Source organism: Coloeus monedula (genome assembly GCF_965178545.1).
Source record: "Coloeus monedula genome assembly, chromosome: 28".
NCBI classification, from domain to species: Eukaryota; Metazoa; Chordata; class Aves; order Passeriformes; family Corvidae; genus Coloeus; species Coloeus monedula.
In genome coordinates this window covers 1,682,819-1,702,950 of record NC_138808.1, presented here as the reverse complement: position 1 = coordinate 1,702,950, position 20,132 = coordinate 1,682,819, and the positions used below count along the sequence as shown (strand labels likewise).

At 54.1% G+C, this 20,132-nt stretch overlaps 1 protein-coding gene across 1 annotated transcript in view; it reads left to right on the top strand.

The window, feature by feature from the left end:
• BIN3 (bridging integrator 3) overlaps nucleotides 1–20,132 on the top strand; it is a 41,833-nt gene that overhangs the window by 18,912 nt on the left and 2,789 nt on the right. The window contains exons 5-8 of the mRNA XM_082298216.1: nucleotides 2,867–3,003; nucleotides 3,544–3,584; nucleotides 14,181–14,322; nucleotides 17,073–17,207. Of these exons, the coding sequence (XP_082154342.1) occupies nucleotides 2,867–3,003; nucleotides 3,544–3,584; nucleotides 14,181–14,322; nucleotides 17,073–17,207 (455 nt within the window). The remainder of the gene's footprint in view (nucleotides 1–2,866; nucleotides 3,004–3,543; nucleotides 3,585–14,180; nucleotides 14,323–17,072; nucleotides 17,208–20,132) is intronic.

Genomic DNA, 20,132 nt, shown 5'->3' with positions numbered 1-20,132 from the left:
TCGGGCTCACAGCGGGGCAGGGCAGTGGGAAGGAGGCAAATTTGGGGCTTTCTATGATCCAGCCTCTCACCTGTGTGTGTGTGTGTGTGTGGATATTGCCAGGCACAAACACAGATCTGGGCCTTTCCTGTGCTCTCCCACCCTTCCCAGCACGGGGAGAGGGGTGGGGAAGGCACCAGACACCCAGGACTCTTTTCCAGGGTGAAAACTGCCCTTTCCGAGGACTCTGGTCATTGTCAGGGATCCTTGGTAAGTTTTTCCTTGTTAAGGATTCCCCTCCCCTCCCTTGCAGTGGGCGTTGTTTATATGGAGCATTTCAAGTCCCAGAGGAGCTGTGGGAGGACTTTCTTTTTCCGTTCTGTTACATGGCAGAGTCACAAATGAGCCTTGGCCAGAGCCAGGAAGATCTGATTTCTCATTTAAAGCCTTGAAGTCATGAGTGGAGGGAGAGGTTCTGCACACAGTCTGCTGAGGGAGGGCTGAAGGAAAAGGAGGTGGATCAGATCAATCCCTGAGGATGGCTCTCCTCACCTTGTCAGTGCCCATTCCCAACATCCAGCCCCTGGATCCAGTGAGGATGGCAGCGTTGTGTCCTCCTCTCTCATTCCTCCAGGCTCAGGGGGTTGGTTCTTGACTGCCTGCAAACACTCCCTGGCAAAGTGGGACTGGTGGCTCGAGTCTCCACCTTCTTCCCAAAAAACTCGGCTCAGAACGAGAGCGATTCCTGTGCACAGAAATTCCCTGGGAGGCTCTCGCGCTGCCCTGCCAGCAAACAGGGAATGGGGTGTTAGCAGCACTCCCTGGCCCCTGGCTGGAGATCATTCACCCCCTTCCCCACCCTCTTTCCAAACAAAATAGGATCTTGAGGAGCAGGAGGAGGGTGTTCTTTAACTGGAGGTGAAAGCTCTCCTTTGGAATGAGGTGCAGGTGACCCACGGGATTCCTGTGGCTCAGGTTTGCTTCTCTGGCTGTTCTCCATTTTATCCCACTCAGACGAGCAGTGGACTCTAAAATCCAAAATCCCTTCCATTGAAGCTACATCTCACATGCTTAATGAGCAAAAAAGCAGTGCAGACCCTCCTGAAGGCCACCCTGAGGGACAGGCAATCCTTTCTCCCTTTCCTCCTTCTCCTTCCCCTTCCCCTTCTCCTCCTTCTCCTCCTTCTCCTCCTCCTCCTCCTTCTCCTCCTCCTTCTCCTCCTTCTCCTTCTCCTTCTCCTTCTCCTTCTCCTTCTCCTTCTCCTTCTCCTTCTCCTTCTCCTTCTCCTTCTCCTTCTCCTTCTCCTTCTCCTTCTCCTTCTCCTTCTCCTTCCCCTTCCCCTTCCCCTTCTCCTTCTCCTTCTCCTCCTCCTCCTTCTCCTTCTCTCTCTTCTTCTCCCTGCCCTGGGACTCTCAGACCCCACTTTTTCAGGTCTCTACAGGTGATGTCAGTGAGGCAGAGGAAATTCCTGACCCAGATTCCCTCTGGACGTGCCCAAACCCCCTCAATTCCCGATCTCCCAGCATGACCTGGCCTCTCCCTCCCTCCAGTTCCCTTCCAGTCCTTTCCTGTGAAGGAAAACTTAATTTTTCTTCCAGCAGAAGGAGTTCTGCCATTCTTAACTCCGTCCCGTTCTGGCACAAATCCCTCCTCAGATGTGGTCACACATATGGATTATATCCCATCTGTTTCAAGGTCTAAATGCCTAAAGCCTTCATGTTTGGATAATAGATGGATACGGGAGCTTTGTTATTCCGGAGTGAGAGGCTCGCTCTGCGCTGAGCTCCCCAGCTCTGCCGCTTCTGAGCTCTCTCCGTTATAATTGTGTGTAACCTTTAAATCAGAATGTTTAACCCCTTGATTTATGATCTTAAGCCCCATTATTCAGATGGCTTTCACTTTTAATATCTGAGGGAGTCTTTCCGAAGCTCCTCCGTAGCCCGGCTCAAGCATCTGGCTTTGTGATCTCCAACTGGAATAACTTCCAGCACTGAGGAAAAAAAGAACCTTTTTTTTTTAGTACCCCTGGCTCTTTTCTTTTTTGCTTTTTAATCTATTTTTTCCCAGCTTGTATTGATGCTTTCCTTTTTTATTCATCTTTTTTTCCATTCTGTACCTTCCCTAATTCCTTGCTCGTTTGTGTAGCGGCTCTGTCGTTGAATTTTCCCTTTGCAGACCAAGTGTTTGGATAAAGAGGGATGTGGCTGATGGAAAACAAGCAGAATGCTCAGTCAAGAGCATGACCTGGTGCTTCTGGATTTCTTGGTGGCACTCCTGGGGCCTGCAGGGACTTTGCATTCCCCCCCGGCTCGTTGTCCAAAATTTAGGCTTATTGAGGGAAAATGCTTAACTTTGTGTCCCTGCTCTTCGTGTTTGGAGAGGAGAAGAGAAACCTCATCTCCCAGCCCTGTCAGTCTGGTCCTTTCCCACTAAATCCACTTCAAATACGTGGGTTTTTCTTTTTTTTTTTTTTCTTTTTTTTTTTTGTGTAAAGCCATTTGAAAGACTTAATGGACTGTGATTTTTCTCCTTGTGGAAGAGCTGTAGTGAGGCTGAGAGTGACACTTAATAGTCTGTCGAGAGAAGATGTATAAAAACCCCCATCTCTGGGGTTTTTTTTTTAAGAGAACAGTGCTTTTGTTAGTCTGGGATTATTTCTGGCAGCATCACAAGCCTCGCACTGGAGTGGTTCAGACTTAACTTCTATAAAAACCCTTCTCTGGCTGTTTACATGAATGAATTGGTGGCTTTTCCTTGCTTTTCTCTCCGCCACCAGTGAGGAGCTCCCTGGAAGGTTGTGCTGAACCCCTCCTGGCTGCCTCAGCTCCCTGATTTTTGCCTGGCAGTGGGAAAGGTGACCCTGTCCCCACTTTCTTTTCCACACAGCCATGTCCAAGTCTGCTGTGAAGATCTCCTCGGACCTGCTGTCCAACCCCCTGTGTGAGCAGGAGCCCGCCTTCCTCGAGATGGTCACGGCCTTCGACACGGCCATGAAGAGGATGGACTCCTTCAACCAGGAGAAGGTGGAAAATGGGAGTGCTGGGGCTCTCATGGAATCGTGGAATGGTTTGGGTTGGAAGGGATTTAACCCCACCCCACCCCCTGCCACGGGCAGGGACACCTCCCACTGTCCCAGGCTGCTCCAACCTGGCCTTGGGCACTGCCAGGGATCCAGGGGCAGCCCCAGCTGCTCTTGGAATTCCATCCCAGCCCCTCTGCACCCTCCCAGGGAAGGATTTCTTCCCAAAATCCCATCTATCCCTGCCCTCTGGCAGGGGAAGCCATTCCCTGTGTCCTTGTCTAGAACCTTTGTGTCTCATCTCCTTCCCTGTCTACCATCAGCTCCAAGACTTTCCCCACACGAGTTTCTCTAATCTCAGTTTTCTGCCTGGGATTTCAGCTCCCATGGGAGAAATTCCCTCTCTTTTGGGTAAAGGACGTTGTGCTTGTGCTCAGAATCCCCCCCCCCCATCCCGTGGTGGGCTCTGTACGAACCCATCCTTGTCCCAAGGGGATTTTCCAACAATCCTGACGTGCACTCCTCCCTTTTTTGCTTCCCACAGGTGAATCAGATCCAAAAGACAGTCATAGAGCCTTTGAAAAAGTGAGTACCAACCATCATCTCGTGAGCCCATGGGGGGTTTGTCCTCATCCTGAGCTTTAGGGGTGTGGATCCTGGAGAGAGGCTGGAAATCAGAGGGACAATCCTGCCCTGCTCCTGCTGGCCACACTCTTTTTGGTACCTTAATTAATAATAATTTTAGCCTTTTTGGCCACTTGGATCCACTGCTGCCTTCAGCTGTAGCTTAAAGAATTCCTGAGATATAAAATTGTGGAGCATCCTGGGTTGGAAGAGACCCCCAAGGATGAATAATTCAACTTTCTCTCTGTTTATGTGTTGGTTTTTACCAACTCTTAGCTCCAGCAAAGGAACAAAACCACCTGGAGATCATCCAGGGGAGGGTCAGAAATTGGCTGGTTGAGCAAAAGTTTCTTTCCTTTGGAAGTTTTCCCAAATAAAAAAGCAGAAAGTGAAAGTTCCTGCATGTTTACAGATAATATTTCCATGCAAAGGAGGAGAGGTTGCAGAGCCTTCGTAGCCAGGAGGGTGGGAAACGAAGGGAAAACACCCAAATCCCACAATTTTGTCACATCTGCCCTGCAAAATTCCCACCTTTTCCAGGCTTAAAGGCTGTACCCCCAAACCTTTAAGGATAACTTCAGTTCTCTCCCAAATATCCCCTTAAATCCCAAGATTTGCTGTTTTGTTACAAGAGCAGAGCCAGCGAGCAAAAATAAAATGAAATTACTTTAATATGACAGTAAGTGTTGCAAATTGCTGAATAACAATTTCGGTTTAGGTTTGACACACAGAGGGTTTGTCGTGGTTTAGGGGGGGGGTTTTTGTTGGTTTTTGGTTTTTTTTTTTCTCCTGAAGTTGTTGTTTCTGCCCAAATCTGAAAGTAAAATCTCCTGGATCGCTTCACACCTGAGGTTACAACGTGTTCCTGTCTGGGGGATGTTTGGTGACTCAAGTTTTACCTTGGTCCTCGATCCACAAGCAGCAATTCCTGCTTATTTAAGGGGGGAAAAAAATAGGAAGAAAGAAAGAAAAAGGGAAAAAAAAATAAAAATCCCAGCCTTTTGCTGTGGAATTGTGTTGCTTATTATCTAGATTGTCCTCATGAAAGATACATTAACTTCTTCTTCCAGCATTCTGTTCAAATTGGAAGAACTTGTGTTTCTGAGATATTCTGGGTTTTTTTTTTTTCCCCAGCTTGTGTTAGTTGGTGAAATGAAAGACAATCCCTTCCCCTGCAAACCTGCCTTGGGTTTGAAATCCTGGGGTGGTGAATTCGGGGCAGTAAATCCATTTCCATGTGCCCATGGAGCTGCTCCAAGGGCTGGAGCCCCTCTGGAGCCAGGCTGGGAGAGCACGGGGTGAGAGAGGAGGAGGCTCCAGGGAGACCTCAGAGCCCTAAAGGGGCTCCAGGAGAGCTGGAGAGGGACTGGGGCCAAGGGCATGGAGGGACAGGACCCAGGGAATGGCTTCCCACTGCCAGAGGGCAGGGCTGGATGGGATATTGGGAATTAGGAATTCCTGGCTGGGAGGGTGGCGAGGGGCTGGGATGGAATTCCCAGAGGATGCCCCATTTCTGGAAGCTGCAAGACCAGTTTGGAGCAACCTGGGGCAGTGGAAGGTGTGGAAAGGGGTGGATCTGGATGATCCTTCAGATCCCTTCCCACCCAACCCATTCCATATTTCCATGACTCGGGACACTCCGTTATGTGCCCAGTCCTCAGTTCAACACCAGGCTGTTTACTCCGACCTCCTGGCTGCTTTCCAGCCTCGGCAATTCTCTCCAACTTCCTGAATTTCCATTGGCCTGGAAGATGAGAGGTTTTTTTCCCCTTTTCCTGCCCTTTGGCACCTGCAAAGCTTCACCCTGCGTGCCTTTAACCAGCTTATGTTCCATGCTGGGGAAGCTTCATCCCCACAGCCGAGAACAGAAATGCTCCTTCCCTTCCCTCCTCCTTCCCTTGGTAGGTGCATCCCTGGCCAGGAACATTTCCGAGGAGCCCTAGGGTCCATTTTGAGGCTAATGAGATGCAGGAGAGAAATGCAGAGCTTGCACCTCCCTCCCCTTGTCCTGCTGGCAGATAAACCCCAGCGATGGTTCTGGGGGAAAAGTTCCAGATTAATGAAAGCTGCCTTGAGGAGCTCTTTCTTATTTCCAGTTAGGTTTTCCTTCCCCTCGCCGAGGCAGCTCTCCCCAGCCTCTCCCAACTTTGCTCTGACCTAGAAAAAAAAGGATTTTTTGGATTTTTTTTCCCCTTTCTTTCTTTTTTTTTGCTCCAACAGCTGCACTTTATTACATCTTCACTGGTGGTCTTTTATAGTTTATTAGCCAAAGAAACAGATAAGTATAATCCAGACAATTATCATTAGTGGCAGTATGTTGTAATCAGAGGCACATGGGCAGTAAAATCTCCATTCAGCTGTCCAGGGATTGGAGTTTCCAGGCAAATATTGGGGAATTTGTTAAACCACGTTGAAAAAAAAAGCAGTAGTAGATTTAGTGGAGGGGGGGGTGGAGGCTCGTATTGTTTCAATCCTTCTGCTTCTGGGCTCGTGGGGTTATTCACAATTTGGCTTTTTGAGCCCCAAGAACCCTTTGGCTGGGAATGACTCATTTATTTTCAGGGAAAGAGCAAAGCTCCAGTGAGAATATTGCATTTTTCAGTGGATGGGTTGGGCGAGGAGCTGGGCAGGAGGGATGGGCTCCTCTTTGGGAGCTGCCTGTGGAATCTCATCCCAGAGCAGCGGGTTTGGGGCAACAGGGGACAAAACCAGCTGGTTTGGACTTCATTCCTTCACTCTCCCAGTTCTTCCCAGCCAGGGCAGGGTCAGGGATAGGGGATGGAGCCTTAGTGGTCCATATTGCGTGTCCGTATTTAAGGAAGGAAGCGGCTTAAACGAGCCAGGTGGTTTGGAAATCCACGGGATTTAGGGCCTTTCACGTCGGGAGCCGATTTCCAGGGCCACAGGTCTCGATTTAACCCACTCTGTCTGACCCTCTCGGAGCATGGGGGTGGCCTGGTCACCCTGGCTTGGTGCCATTCCCTTGGAGCATTGTCCTGCTCCCAAATCCAGAGAAGTTTTGGCTATGGGAATATCCTGGGAATACTCTGGCATGGTGCCATTCCCTTGGAGCATTGTCCTGCTCCCAAAACTGGAGAGGTTTGGCCATGGGAATGTCGTGGCCACCCTGGCATGGTGCCATCCCCTTGGAGCATTGTCCTGCTCCCAAAACTGGAGAGGTTTGGCCATGGGAATGTCCTGGCCACCCTGGCATGGTGCCATTCCCTTGGAGCATTGTAATGCTCCCAAAACTGGAGAGGTTTGGCCATGGGAATGTCCTGGCCACCCTGGCATGGTGCCATTCCCTTGGAGCATTGTCCTGCTCCCAAAACCAGAGAGGTTTGGCCATGGGAATGTCCTGGCCACCCTGGCATGGTGCCATTCCCTTGGAGCATTGTCCTGCTCCCAAAACCAGAGAGGCTTTGGCCACAGGGATGTCCTGGTCACCCCAGCTTTGGCAGGGGTGACACAGAGGGTGCTGCCACCAGGGTGCCACCATGCAGGGGTGGGTGTGGGCCCCGTGGGATCGTCCCAGAGGTGCCATCCAGGAGCCACTCAGAGCCGTGATGGATAAATCCCATCAGAGCTGCGTGTCCCCAACATCTACCAGCGACAGCAGCCAGGAGCGGGGATCCCAATTCCATCTTCCTCCCACCACCCCAGCATTCCCATGTTCCCTCGAGCTGCCAGGAGAAGGCAGCCAGAGCTGGCCACGAGCAGCTCCAGGGGTGCCGGACCGGAAGCAGGAAAAGCCGCTTTCATGTCCTTAACGAGCCCCTAATGAGGATTTGGAGTGGCCACATGGCCGCCTAATCCCCAGCGCGCCACTTCCTCGTCCCAGCCTCTCATTCCTGTGCCTTTTCCCTCCAGGAGGAAGGGCTGGGTTTCATTTCCTCCTTCCTGGTGGGTGGATGGGCCCTGACGGACGTGTGGGCACGGGCTGAGGAATGCCAGGAATCCTCCTCCGTGCTCTGGCCTCTCCTGAGCCATCCCAGTGCCTCTCCAAACTTCCCCTCACCTCATCCCACCATCGCTTTCTTTGGAATCTGATGCTTCCCAGCTCTGTCATTCCTTTTTTTTACCTGTCCAACACCAGCTGTAGATCTTGCCCGCTTCCTTTTGGTTTCTTACCCAAGCCATCATCCCAAAAATAATGCCCTAGGGAAGAGCCACGTGTGTGCCAGCCGGGTCCAGCTCACAGGCTGCCAGTGAGGGTGTTTGAGGTGCTTGAAAACGGAGAGAATTAAAGATTTTACCATTATTTTTCCCTGTTCCAAAGCTCCAGCACCCCTTTCCCACTAAAAATGGGAAGGAAGCTGTGGGATGGGGATTTGGGATGGAGAGGGTGAGGAGAAAGACGGAGAGGTGACAGAATGCTCCCACTCCTCGAGCATCCCCAGGGCTTCCAGCAGAGAGATGGGAAGAAGTTTCCAATTTCCAAGCCCCGGATGTGTTGGCTGGGCTGAGTAACAAACAGATCTGGCAGCACTGGGAATCCTGGGGCACTTTTATCTCCCATGGCAGCATCTCTCCAACCCCATCCTTTAATTACGGGGAGCTGAAGGGAGGCTGGCGTGGAGACGAGGTGGGAACATGATTTGGAGTGCAGGGAACGGGCTGATTTAGATGTTTATCCACGGATAACCTGTCATCCTGAGAGGAGATCACCAGCAGGTTCCCCCTCTCCCCCCGCAGCCACGGGCAGAGTAATTTGTATTTTCTTTTCGTTATCCCTGCGTATCTCCCCTCACCTGCTCCTCTTAAGCCGCCTGGGCTGTAATCCCCTCTCAGCAGCCTTCCCTAAAAAGTGACAGGGAGCAACAGCAGCTTATTCCTCAAGCTGCTTTCGTGCCAGGGGCTCTAATACCCCGTGTGCTGTTTTACCTTCACTCTGCCACCATTCCCACCAAATTTTCTTTCGAGTCAGCTTCGATTTTGCGTTAAAAATAGGAAGTCTTGGCTTCCAGAGGGCAGCAGTCGGGATTTGGGAGTGGTTTTGGCTGTCAGACCCTCTCATTGCCTATGGAGGCAGGGGCTGGGAGGAGCGGAGGGAGGAGGGTGGTTGGGATTATTGATAATATCGGATATTAGGAATATTATTTTCGTGGTAAGGGTTGTCAAACCCTGGCACAATCTGCCCAGGAGTCCCTGGAAGTGCTCCAGAAATGCATGGATGTGGCACTCGAGGATGTGGTTTAGTGGTGGTTGGGCTCGGTTTTAAGGCTCTTTCCCAGCCTTGCCGGTTCCGTGATTTGTTCTAAATACCCACATCTGCCGCAGGGTTTTCATCTGGGCCTCTCACGGGGACAGGAATGGTTCCCGTGCTCCGGGTGCGTGGAATGGATGAGTGAAACAACCCGGATTTGCTTCCCTGGAGGCTTCCCTGCTCCTTCCCCACGTCCCTGCTTCCCTGGAATTCTGTGTCAAGTTGTTCAAACCCCATTTCCAAGGGGCTGCTTGGCTGCTGCTCCCCTCGCGTGGCCCTGACACTGATCCCAGTCCCTTTGCTGCCAGGAGGGGTTGGAGGTGCTTCTCCAAAGGCTTTGGAGAACACTTGGGATCCCTGCAGGGCTGTTCTTGGAGGGCTTGGCTGAGCCTGGGGGTGGCAGAGGCTCTGCAGAGCCTTTGTGCCAGGCTCTGCACCGGGAGCAGTTGTCAATAACGTGCATGAGATGGTTGTGGGGACACTGGGGCCACGTGCGGAGTTCAGAATTCCTCGGAATAACTTGGCACCGGCGGGAGCCCGTCTCTCCCTCTCCCCCTGCACCCCTGGCACTCGCCTTGGGATCGTGTTTCTGTCCACAAAGGGAGAAAAACCTGGGCAGGACTTGAAACCCCTTCTCTGTGAATCCCGGGGGATTTCAGAGCCGCCGGGCTCACGGGGAATTCGGGATTCCTTGGTTCCTTCGGGAGCCAGAGGCAGCTTTGCCTCAATCCGGAGCAGCCCAAGGAGCAGCTCCTTCCCTGCTTGAGCTGAGCTGATCCTGCGTGGAAATTGAACCTGGTGGCTCATGGGGAGAGCGTGGCTGGGGTGGGAAGAGCCCCTTGGGCACAGGGGGAGCTCGGTGGGCACAGGGAGAGCTCAGTGGGCACAGGGGGAGCTCAGTGGGCACAGGGAGAGCTCCATGGGCACAGGGAGAGCTCGGTGGGCACAGGGAGAGCCCCTTGGGCACAGGGAGAGCTCAGTGGGCACAGGGGGAGCTCCTTGGGCACAGGGGGAGCTCAGTGGGCACAGGGAGAGCTCCTTGGGCACAGGGAGAGCTCGGTGGGCACAGGGAGAGTTCAGTGGGCACAGGGAGAGCTCAGTGGGCACAGGGAGAGTTCAGTGGGCACAGGGAGAGCTCAGTGGGCACAGGGAGAGCTCAGTGGGCACAGGGAGAGCTCCTTGGGCACAGGGAGAGCCCCTTGGGCACAGGGAGAGTTCAGTGGGCACAGGGAGAGCTCAGTGGGCACAGGGGGAGCTCCTTGGGCACAGGGGGAGCTCAGTGGGCACAGGGAGAGCTTGGTGGGCACAGGGAAAGCTCCTTGGGCACAGGGAGAGCTCGGTGGGCACAGGGAGAGCTCGGTGGGCACAGGGAGAGCTCAGTGGGCACAGGGAGAGCTCCTTGGGCACAGGGGGAGCTCGGTGGGCACAGGGAGAGCTCCTTGGGCACAGGGAGAGCTCCTTGGGCACAGGGAGAGTTCAGTGGGCACAGGGAGAGCTCCTTGGGCACAGGAAGAGCTCAGTGGGCACAAGGAGAGTTCAGTGGGCACAGGGAGAGCTCAGTGGGCACAAGGAGAGCTCGGTGGGCACAGGGAGAGCTCAGTGGGCACAGGGAGAGCTCGGTGGGCACAGGGAGAGCTCCTTGGGCACAGGAAGAGCTCAGTGGGCACAGGGAGAGCTCAGTGGGCACAGGGAGAGCTCGGTGGGCACAGGGAGAGCTCAGTGGGCACAGGGAGAGCTCCTTGGGCACAGGGAGAGCTCGGTGGGCACAGGGAGAGCTCAGTGGGCACAGGGAGAGCTCAGTGGGCACAGGGAGAGCCCCTTGGGCACAGGAAGAGCTCAGTGGGCACAGGGAGAGCTCGGTGGGCACAGGGAGAGCTCCTTGGGCACAGGGAGAGCTCGGTGGGCACAGGGAGAGCTCCTTGGGCACAGGGAGAGCTCGGTGGACACAGGGAGAGCTCCTTGGGCACAGGGAGAGCTCGGTGGGCACAGGGAGAGCTCAGTGGGCACAGGGAGAGCCCCTTGGGCACAGGAAGAGCTCAGTGGGCACAGGGAGAGCTCCTTGGACACAGGGAGAGTTCAGTGGGCACAGGGAGAGCTCCTTGGGCACAGGGAGAGCTCGGTGGGCACAGGGAGAGCTCGGTGGGCACAGGGAAAGCTCAGTGGGCACAGGGAGAGCTTGGCTGGCCCAAGGAGAACTCGGTGGGACATTGGTGGTGTCCAGAGAAGCCACAAGTGACCCAACCCTTCCTGCTGGTGCTGGTGGAGAAGGACCACACTGAGGCAACCTCAGGTAGTGACAGGGTTGGTTTTGAACTAAAAAAAAAGGAGATTTAAACAAGATATTGGGAAGGAATTCCTCCCTGTTGGGATGGGGGTGGCGCAGGTTGCTTGGAGAAGCTGGAAAACTCTTCCTCATCCCTGGAAGTGCCCAAGGCAAGCTTGGACGAGGCTTGGAGCACCCTGGGATAGTGGAAGGTGGGTGGGCAGTAGTAGGGGGTGAAACGGGGTGATTCAAGGTCCCTTCCCAGCCAACCCAGTGTGGTTCCCAGGCTGGAACTCGGGACGCTCGGGCACGGCTGCGGCTCCGGGGAGCTGGCCCCCCCTCTCTGGGAAATGCAGCGTATAATCTATGCATTAAAAGTCCTTGTGAGGCAGGAGTTGCTGTGCCTACACAGCTACAGCCTCCTCAGATCCAGCCCTGTAGATATTTTTTAAAGCTCTGCCGGAGCACAGTGTCCTTCCATTACCGGCTGCGAAATTGCGCCGAGTCGATACCGGGAATAAAAAGGGGGGGGGGGGGGGGGGGGGGGGGGGAACAAAAAAAGAAAAAAAAAATCAAAATCGAGCCTTTTTTTTTTTTCCTCCTCTTTTTAAAACCCAGATTTAACTTCAAAGTAAATGGAAAGTGCGTCGCTGATCGTCTTGTGCGCCCTCCCTCGCTGCTTCTTCCGAGGGGAAGGGTTGGCTCTGCCCTGCGCAGCGGGGTTGGGGGTGGAAGCGGCTGCGTGTGGCTTCTCTGGAGCCTCGTGGCTCCTTCAGGCAGGAGCAGAGGGAAGTGCCAGGGACAGGCTGGGCCGCCGGGAAAGCACCGCTAACAGCGGGGTTTGGGTGCCAGCACGAGGCTCGGTGGTTTGGGGATGCCTCAGGAAGGGTTTTCCAGGATGGTGGCCGTGCTCAGGGCTTGGTGCACAGCAGGGAAGGGAGGATTTCCCAGCCTCTGGCCTGGAATCTCCTCCGGCATTCCCGTGCCTGGATTCCCACTGCAGAGGAGCAGCTCGGCTCATCGCCGTGCTCTTTATTCCCTGCCTTAAGTGCGAGGTTTTGTGTCCTTCCCAAACGTGCCCCATCAGGGATAGAGCATAAAATAAACCAGGAAAGCCTCTGGACTGATGGGATCCATCCTTCCCATTGTTCATAACTGGGAGAAATTCCTGCAGGAGCTGCGACCTCGAGCTGCTGGCATTGTCTGTGTGCCACACTGGGAGAGAGCATCCCCCAGTGAGGAGTCCTGGCATGAAAACATCCCTGGAAGTGTTCCAGGCCGGGCTGGAGTGGGCTTGGAGCCTCCTGGGGCAGTGGAAGGTGTCCCTGCCCCAACCAGAGAGTCCTGAAATCCCTTCCAACCCAAACCATTCCCTGATTCCATGAACCCAAACCATTATCCCGTGAGACCTCTCAACCTGGCCACCCCTTCCCACCCTCACTGCCCTCCATCCCTATTTCCCTAACCCTTCTCCCAGTGCATTTGCAGGGCCAGGAGATATTTTAGCAGCCCAGGAGCTGGCGAGGCCGTGCCTGGAGCCCGCTGCATCCAGGACATGTCTCCCATTTAAATATAATGGGATCGTGTGGGACGGTGCCCATAAAAAGCAATGTCAGGGCCAAGCATCTGATCCGCCCCAGGCAGCTGGAGCAGCTCCCTGATGACTTTTCCAGGTTGTTCCTCATCCCCAATCTGTTGCAACAGAGGGAGAATATCATGGGATGTATCTTTATATTTATATTTATAATTATATTTATGGGGATTTGTTCTGTGCCAGCCTCGGGGGATGTGCAGGACCGGGCAGGATTGAAGGATCACATCCCCGGATCAGCCTCTCGCCGAGGGATGCTCCTCACAAACGCTTGGATCCAAATATTCCCATTTCTCCCTGGCTCTTGGCATTTGCCCTTTGCAAACTGAGGCTCAGGGATGGAAGCTTTCCCTCGGCACCCACCGGTCCAGCCCATCAGCACCCTCCGGAGCGAGCGGAAAATGGGATTTTAATGGGGCTGGAGTGGCTGTGGCGGGCTGGGAACACCCGTGGTTCCGGTTGAACCGTGGATTTAGGTCACATCTGAAGCAAATGACACTCGTCGAGTGACATTTGTGTCTTTTCTTTTCACTAATGGCCTCCCCAGTTTGATTTCTATTTACATTTATTTCTTTTTTTTCCCATTTTAAGAGGTGGGAAAGCTGTTTGTTCTCTCGTGGAAGTAAAATCCATCACCAGGCTGCTCAGGCAAAATTTTCACCACCAATCCCTGGCCTCAACCCTCCAAAAATCACCCTGCAATTTATGAATATTAAATTATTATTCCAAAGGGAGCATCGCCCATTTGATCCCAACCCACAGCTCTGGTATTCCCTGGGATAATTCGATTTCCTGGAATGAAGAGACAGGAGCAATGCTCCAGTTCCTGCTTTTCCCTTTTCTGTCACATTCAAAAATATTCTCCATCAGATGTTCATGTTTCCTCAATTTGTAACACATTTTAATAATAGGAATCTTTCCCAGAGTCTGGATAAATTGTTGGGTGCTGGGAATCCTTCTGGGGAGGGCTCAGAGCTCCTCTTCAGCTGGGTTTGTGACCCAAAAAGAGCAAAAATTTGCTGAACAAAAGGCAAAAAAAAAATCATCAATCGGGGGAAAAAAAAGCAAAAAATTAACCGAAAAAGTGCAAAAAAGTAACCAAAACAAAGCAAAAAGTTAACCAAAAAAGTACAAAAAATTAACCAAAACAAAGCAAAAAATTGACCAAGAAAAGGCAAAAAAAAAAAAAAACCCAAAAAGGCAAAAAATTGTGCAAAATATAATGCTGCAATTAATATTTATTTTGCACTTATTCTTTCTTTTCCCTGGACTTTTATTTCCACTTCTCTACCTCTTCTTTCCCTTTCCAAACAAGAATTTGGGGAAACACCACATTAATTAAATAAATTCAGAATTCTGGGATGGTTTGGCTCGGAAAATCTCACCCAGTTCCACGGGCAGGGAACTTCCTGCTGGACCAGGCTGCTCCGGGATTGCCTTGGATGCTGAATCCACCCAAAACATCCCACCCCAAGCCCTTCCCATCCTTTTTTCCAGGTTCAGCAGCGTCTTCCCGAGCCTGAACATGGCCGTGAAGCGCCGCGAGCAGACGCTCCAGGACTACAAACGCCTGCAATCCAAGGTGGAAAAATACGAGGAAAAGGAGAGAACCGGCCCCGTCCTGGCCAAGCTGCACCAGGTACTGAGATGCCCCCAGAGCCACAATCCCGGCAGCATTCCCGGGAAAACTCGGGGGAAAAGCTTTTCCCTTCCATCTGACATCCACGAATAGAACGTTCTGGGAGGATGTCTTTTATCCGTGCAAAGAGCGCGTTTTTGACAGCACAGCGCTGGTTTCGAGCGCTCCGTGAAAGGGAAGGAGCTGCTTTTCCAAGAGAAAATGGAATGTTTTCCAAGAGAAAATGGAATCGGAGCCCCGGGAGCTCTGGGGACGCTCGGAGCCAGCGCTGAGGTCGAGGCACAGGGGGGTTCCCCCCGACCTCCGCGTCTGAGCGAGCAGCTGGATGGGGAAGGGAGCAGATCAGAGCATTTCCCAGCTTTATGTTTGCCACCTGTTCCCAAAAAATTCGTCTTGGAAAATTGCAGTAATTGGTTAACAGGAAGTTTTGCCAGATTCTTTTTTGCTCTCTCCCGAATTTTAGGGAAATCGTGAGGAGTTTGTTGTTGGGGTTTTTGGTTTTTTTTTTTAATCAAATCTTCCCCGGCGTTCTTCCCCAAAATCTGTCGCTCCGGCAGCACGTGGCTTGATCCTCCCAGGAACAATTGATACTCAGAGTCAAAGGAAATGTGTTTTTCTGATGAATTTTCCCCCCCAAAAAAGGAAGTTTTGTGTTAAAGAACAGCCTGAACAAAAGACACCTCTGGTTTAACAGTAAGCAGCTTATTTTGCTCAGCCTCAGCGACTAAAGCTGGGGCTGGAAAAATGGGAATTCTTTTGTCCCAGAGATTAAGCAGGGTTTAGTTATTTCATTTCTTTTTTCCCCCTTAATGAACTTTTGATCTAATTCCCCCTCCCAAAAAAAAAAGAATTTTAACCAAACACTGAGTTTAAACACCTGTGGGAGGGAGCCTGGAGCATTCCTGAACCTGGAGTATCCAGAGGGTCTGGATTTGGTGGGAAATGGCCTCATCTCGTCCAGGTATTTAATTATTGAGCTCCCATCCCGGCAGTTTCCCCTATGAACTCCATCCTGGGATTTTGCCCTCATGAGCTCCATCCCAGGAGTTCCCCCCGTGAGCTCCATCCCGGGAGTTTCAACGCTCCCGGTTTCATGGTAAATGATGAATTTGCTCCTTTGCTGGGATGATTCCAGGTTTTTCCAGCCTGGAGCCCGGTCCATGCCATCCCCCTGGCACGCTGTCGCTGTCCCCAGGGCCGGCGCCGCGGCCGGGCCGGGCTCTCCTGCACCCCCCTCCCGTCGGAATGGCAGCGGGATTAAGTGGCAGACTTGAACCGCTCTAATATTTCACAGCCCACCCCCTCCTGCCCTTTTCCACACCATCCCGGAGACATTTCCCGTTCTCCCCACGCTCTCTTTAAAGGAGCCACTTGGATGCACTGAGCTGAAGGTCACGGTGATGGTGGGGGCAGGATCCTGGAGCGACGCTCCCGGGAATCGCGGGGTGAGGGGACGTGGATGTGGCCAGGGACGTTCTCCAGCCTGACTGAGCTCTGGGACTGGGTTTGGGACGTGTTTTTCCAAAGGAGAGAAGACACAATCTCTCTGGGTGTCCTGTGGCTTTCCAGGGTCAGAGATGGGGTCCTACCAGGGTCCATTGGGTGGTCATTTGGATCCCACCAGGGTGCATTGAATGGTCACTTGGGTTCCACCAGGGTCCATTGGGAGGTCATTTGGGTTCTACCAGGGTGCATTGGGAGGTCATTTGGGTTCCACCAGGGTCCATTAATTGGTCATTTGGATCCCACCAGGTTCCATTGAGTGGTCACTTGGTCCCACCAGGTTCCACTGAGTGCTCATTTGGGTTCCACCAGGTTCCATTGAGTGGTCACTTGAGTCCCATCAAGTTCCATTGAGTGGTCACTTGGATCCCACCAGGGGGCATTGAGTGGTCACTTGGATCCCACCAGGGGGCATTGAATGGTCACTTGGATCCCACCAGGGTCCATTGAGTGGTCACTTGGGTTCCACCAGGTTCCACTGAATGGTCACTTGGGTTCCACCAGGGTCTGTTGAATGGTCTCATGGGTTCCACCAGGTTCCATTGAGTGGTCACTTGGGTCCCACCAGGCTCTGTGGATGGTCTCATAGGTCCCACCAGGGTCCATTGGATGGTCACTTGGATCCCACCAGGATCCATTGAGTGGTCACTTGGGTCCCACCAAGGTCCATTGAGTGGTCATTTGGGTTCCACCAGGCTCTGTGGATGGTCTCATGGATCCCACCATGGATGGTCACTTGGGTCCCACCAGGGTCCACTGGATGGTCACTTGGATCCCACCAGGATCCACTGAGTCGTCACTTGGGTCCCTCCAGGGTCCATTGAGTGGTCACTTAGGTCCCACCAGGCTCTGTGGATGGTCACTTGGGTCCCACCAGGGTCCATTGGATGGTCACTTGGGTCCCATCAAGTTCCATTAATTGGTCACTTAGGTCCCACCAGGCTCTGTGGATGGTCTCATGGGTCCCACCAGGGTCCATTGGATGGTCACTTGGGTCCCTCCAGGTTCCATTAATTGGTCATTTGGGTTCCTCCAGGGTCCATTGGATGGTCTCATGGGTTCCACCAGGCTCTGTGGATGGTCTCATGGGTCCCACCAGGCTCTGTTAATTGGTCGCTTGGGTTCCACCAGGCTCTGTTGGATGATCCTGTGGCTGGTCACTGCAAAGCCCCCCATTGTCCTGGGGCGTCTCCATGCCAGGAGGATCCTTTTCCCAGGACTCTGACCCCTGCCGTGTCCCTCCGCAGGCCCGGGAGGAGCTGCGCCCGGTGAAGGAGGACTTTGAGGCCAAGAACAAGCAGCTCCTGGAGGAGATGCCCAAGTTCTACTGCAGCCGCATCGATTACTTCAAACCCAGCTTCGAGTCGCTGGTCCGGGCGCAGGTGAGACGCTGTCCCCTCCTGGTAGCTGGGTCAGTCCTGTCCCACAGTTCCAGCCCTGCCTGTTCATTATCCACTGGAATTCCATGGCTTTCTCCACCTGGGAATGCCAACTTGGATGTGGAGTCCTGAGCTCAGGGCTGGATGTGGTTTGAGGTGTTTGGGCTCATCTGAAGGTCTCTTGTGGCTCCTGGTGAGCGGAGAAGAGGCTCCTGGGGCGTCTCCACACCAAAGATTTGCAGGAAGAGGAGTCCTGAATAAGCCCCGGCTTTCATTTCCATCCTCCAGCTTCCTCCGGGAACGTGCTGCCTCTCCTCCTCCTCCTCCTCCTCCTCCCTTTGCCCTTTCCCTTAGGCTGCAGAGGGGCAGGGTTGGGATCTCACCAGGCTTTGAGAACCTCTGCCATCCCACACCGCAGCTCCCGGGGCGCTCCAAGGCCGGGATGAGGGCGGAACCGGGCGCTGCCCTCGCCGTGGGCGCTTTCCTGCGGCATTTTGGGGCCGGGAGGTGCCACAGGGACCCAGGTGCGCTGCGGGGGGGCTGCCGGGAGGTGCCGGGAGCACGTGTTCCATCTCACCTCCGACTTGGGGGGGCCTCTCTGCCGAGCTGCCAGCGAGTTGTCTGCAGGCTGATTCACCTACCAGATGGTGCCGATGCTCCCTGCGCCGCAGGGTGGGTGCTGGGGATGCTGTTCCTGCTGTTCCCTTAGCAATCGGGCGCGGGGCTCCCTGTTCCAGCCCGGAATAACCAGAATTCCCGGAGCCACCGCAGAGTCTCGCTGGCCCTTTTCCCCCTGCCGACCCCCGCCGTGGGTGAGACCTTGAAACCCGAATGTTGTCTGCCCTCTCCGGGGTTTTGTGATCCGTGAGTTTCCTCAGGGAGCGGCTTTGCTCCTCTGGCTTCTCCTCGCTCGGTTCGATTCCCAAGGAATTTGGGGCGAGGAGGAGGACGTTGGGAGAGGTGCACTCGGAGCACCCGGAGATGAGGGTGTCATTGCTGGGGCTGTTTGTGAGACTCTCCATCCTTATCCCTCTTCTTCCTCGGGAATCCTCTGCTTGCTTTCCCGTCTATCTGCCCTGCCTCTCTTCAGGTGAGGAGTTTGTTGGGAAAACCGAGTGAAATCCCCTTTTTAACACCCAAAAAGGCAGCGTCACAACAAAGCTGATGCATCTCCCGTAGGCTGGACTAAAGCTGGTCCCAGATGGATGCAGCTCACATCCCTCCCTCCCTCCCTGCCAGCCTCCATGGGAGCCGCATCCCTCTTTTTCCCAGCACTGGCTGTATCCTTCCACCCCCGGGGAGGGATGCTGGGAGGAGAGCTTGGAATGTTTGTGCCAAGCCTGGGCTCGGGCTGTGTGTGCCCCCCTGGCTCAGGAGCTCTGGGAAGCGTTTCCCCATGGAAGTGGCTGAAATAAAATGGAAAAGGGATGTGATTTGCCCAAGGTAATGAGTCAGTGGCGAGCCAGGAATAGCACCCGGAGCCCTGAGTCAGCTCAGCAGCTGCTCACCTGCAGGCACCTGGCTGGGAAGGGCAGCCGGGGGGCTGCCGGGAGCATCCCCATCCCGGGTGAGAGCTGGCGTCGGAATTCTGCCCGGGTTTCCCTCCCTCCATGCCTCCCTGAGCTGATTCCTCGATGGAATTTCTATTTCCAGCCTTTTCTGTGGGTACCTCTCCAGGAGGGGGATGAGGCTGGAGGTGTATCCCTCCAGGAAAGGGCTGGATGGGGTGGGACTGGGATCAGCTGGCCCCGTGCAGGGGGCTGTGACTTTGGGGTTGTTTCTCCCTGGATCAAACCCACCATCCCAAGGCAAAGCCATGTCGTTTTCCCTATTTTTTGGCCCTGGAGAAAGCCGGGAGTTAAAGCAAGACAAATTGTGTGACAATGACACCGTCCAGCGCCACGAGGAGATGGGAAGGGACCAGCTCTGGGAAGGGGAAGGACGCTGCTCCTGAGCACCTCCGTGGCTTTGACCCAAGCAGAGCCTCCCCAGCCTCCTCCCGGGGCGGGCGAGTTCCCATGGCACGGCCTGGCCGCGCTCCCGGGGCCGGGTGTCTCCTGACGCCGGGACATGTCCCGAGCTCGCAGGGCTGTAACATTCAACACCAAATTCTTCTCTCCACCCACGGGCCCGGGCCAAGCCAAGGGAGGCAAATATTTCCCTGGCTGGGGGCTTTGAAGTGGCCACATGAAGATGAAAGGGGGAGATTTTGGAGCTGGTGTGAGGCGTGAACAGCACTTCCTTCCCGCTTTGGGCTTTGTTTTCCAGCTAGAAAAGATGAGATTCCTTTGGGTTTTAATGGAATGGGCGGGAAGATGGAGCTGGCAGGCAGGGATGGTGCTGTGGGCTGGGGGAGCCCAGCCCTGGCAGTGCCCCCGGGTTTGTTTTGGGTAGGGCTGCCCCAAACAAGTGGCCGCTGCCCGGCTGGGCCATTGTGGCCGGGATCTATCGAAAGTCCGCGGAACACCGCGTCCCCAAACAGAATTAGTTCAGGACAGGTGGACTCGGGGCCGTTGGCTCGGGCTCAAAGGCGAGTTGGAGCTGGGATTTGATGGGATGGGGACGGAGCATATGGTATCCATAGCTGGAAAAGTACTGGGCTGGCGGGAGCAGGTAGGGCAGGGCGAGCTGGCTGCAGAGCAAGGGGTCCCCCACTGTCACTGCCACCAGTCTGGGATGCATCTCCTCCCTGGGAGGGTTTTCACTCCTGTTTCAACAGGAGAAATCATGGGGGGATCAATGCCAGTGGGATTTTGTTGGTGAAGCTCGGGAGACTCTGCTGGCGAGGCGCGGCGGTGCCCAGATGGTGCCAACTGGTTCTGCACCGGGGCCTGCTGGGGGAGAGGAGCGTCCCCAAGGACACCCAGCAGGGCCTGGGGACACGGGTGTCCCTCAGCAAGGCATCGGTGGCTGTGGGATGTGGGCAGA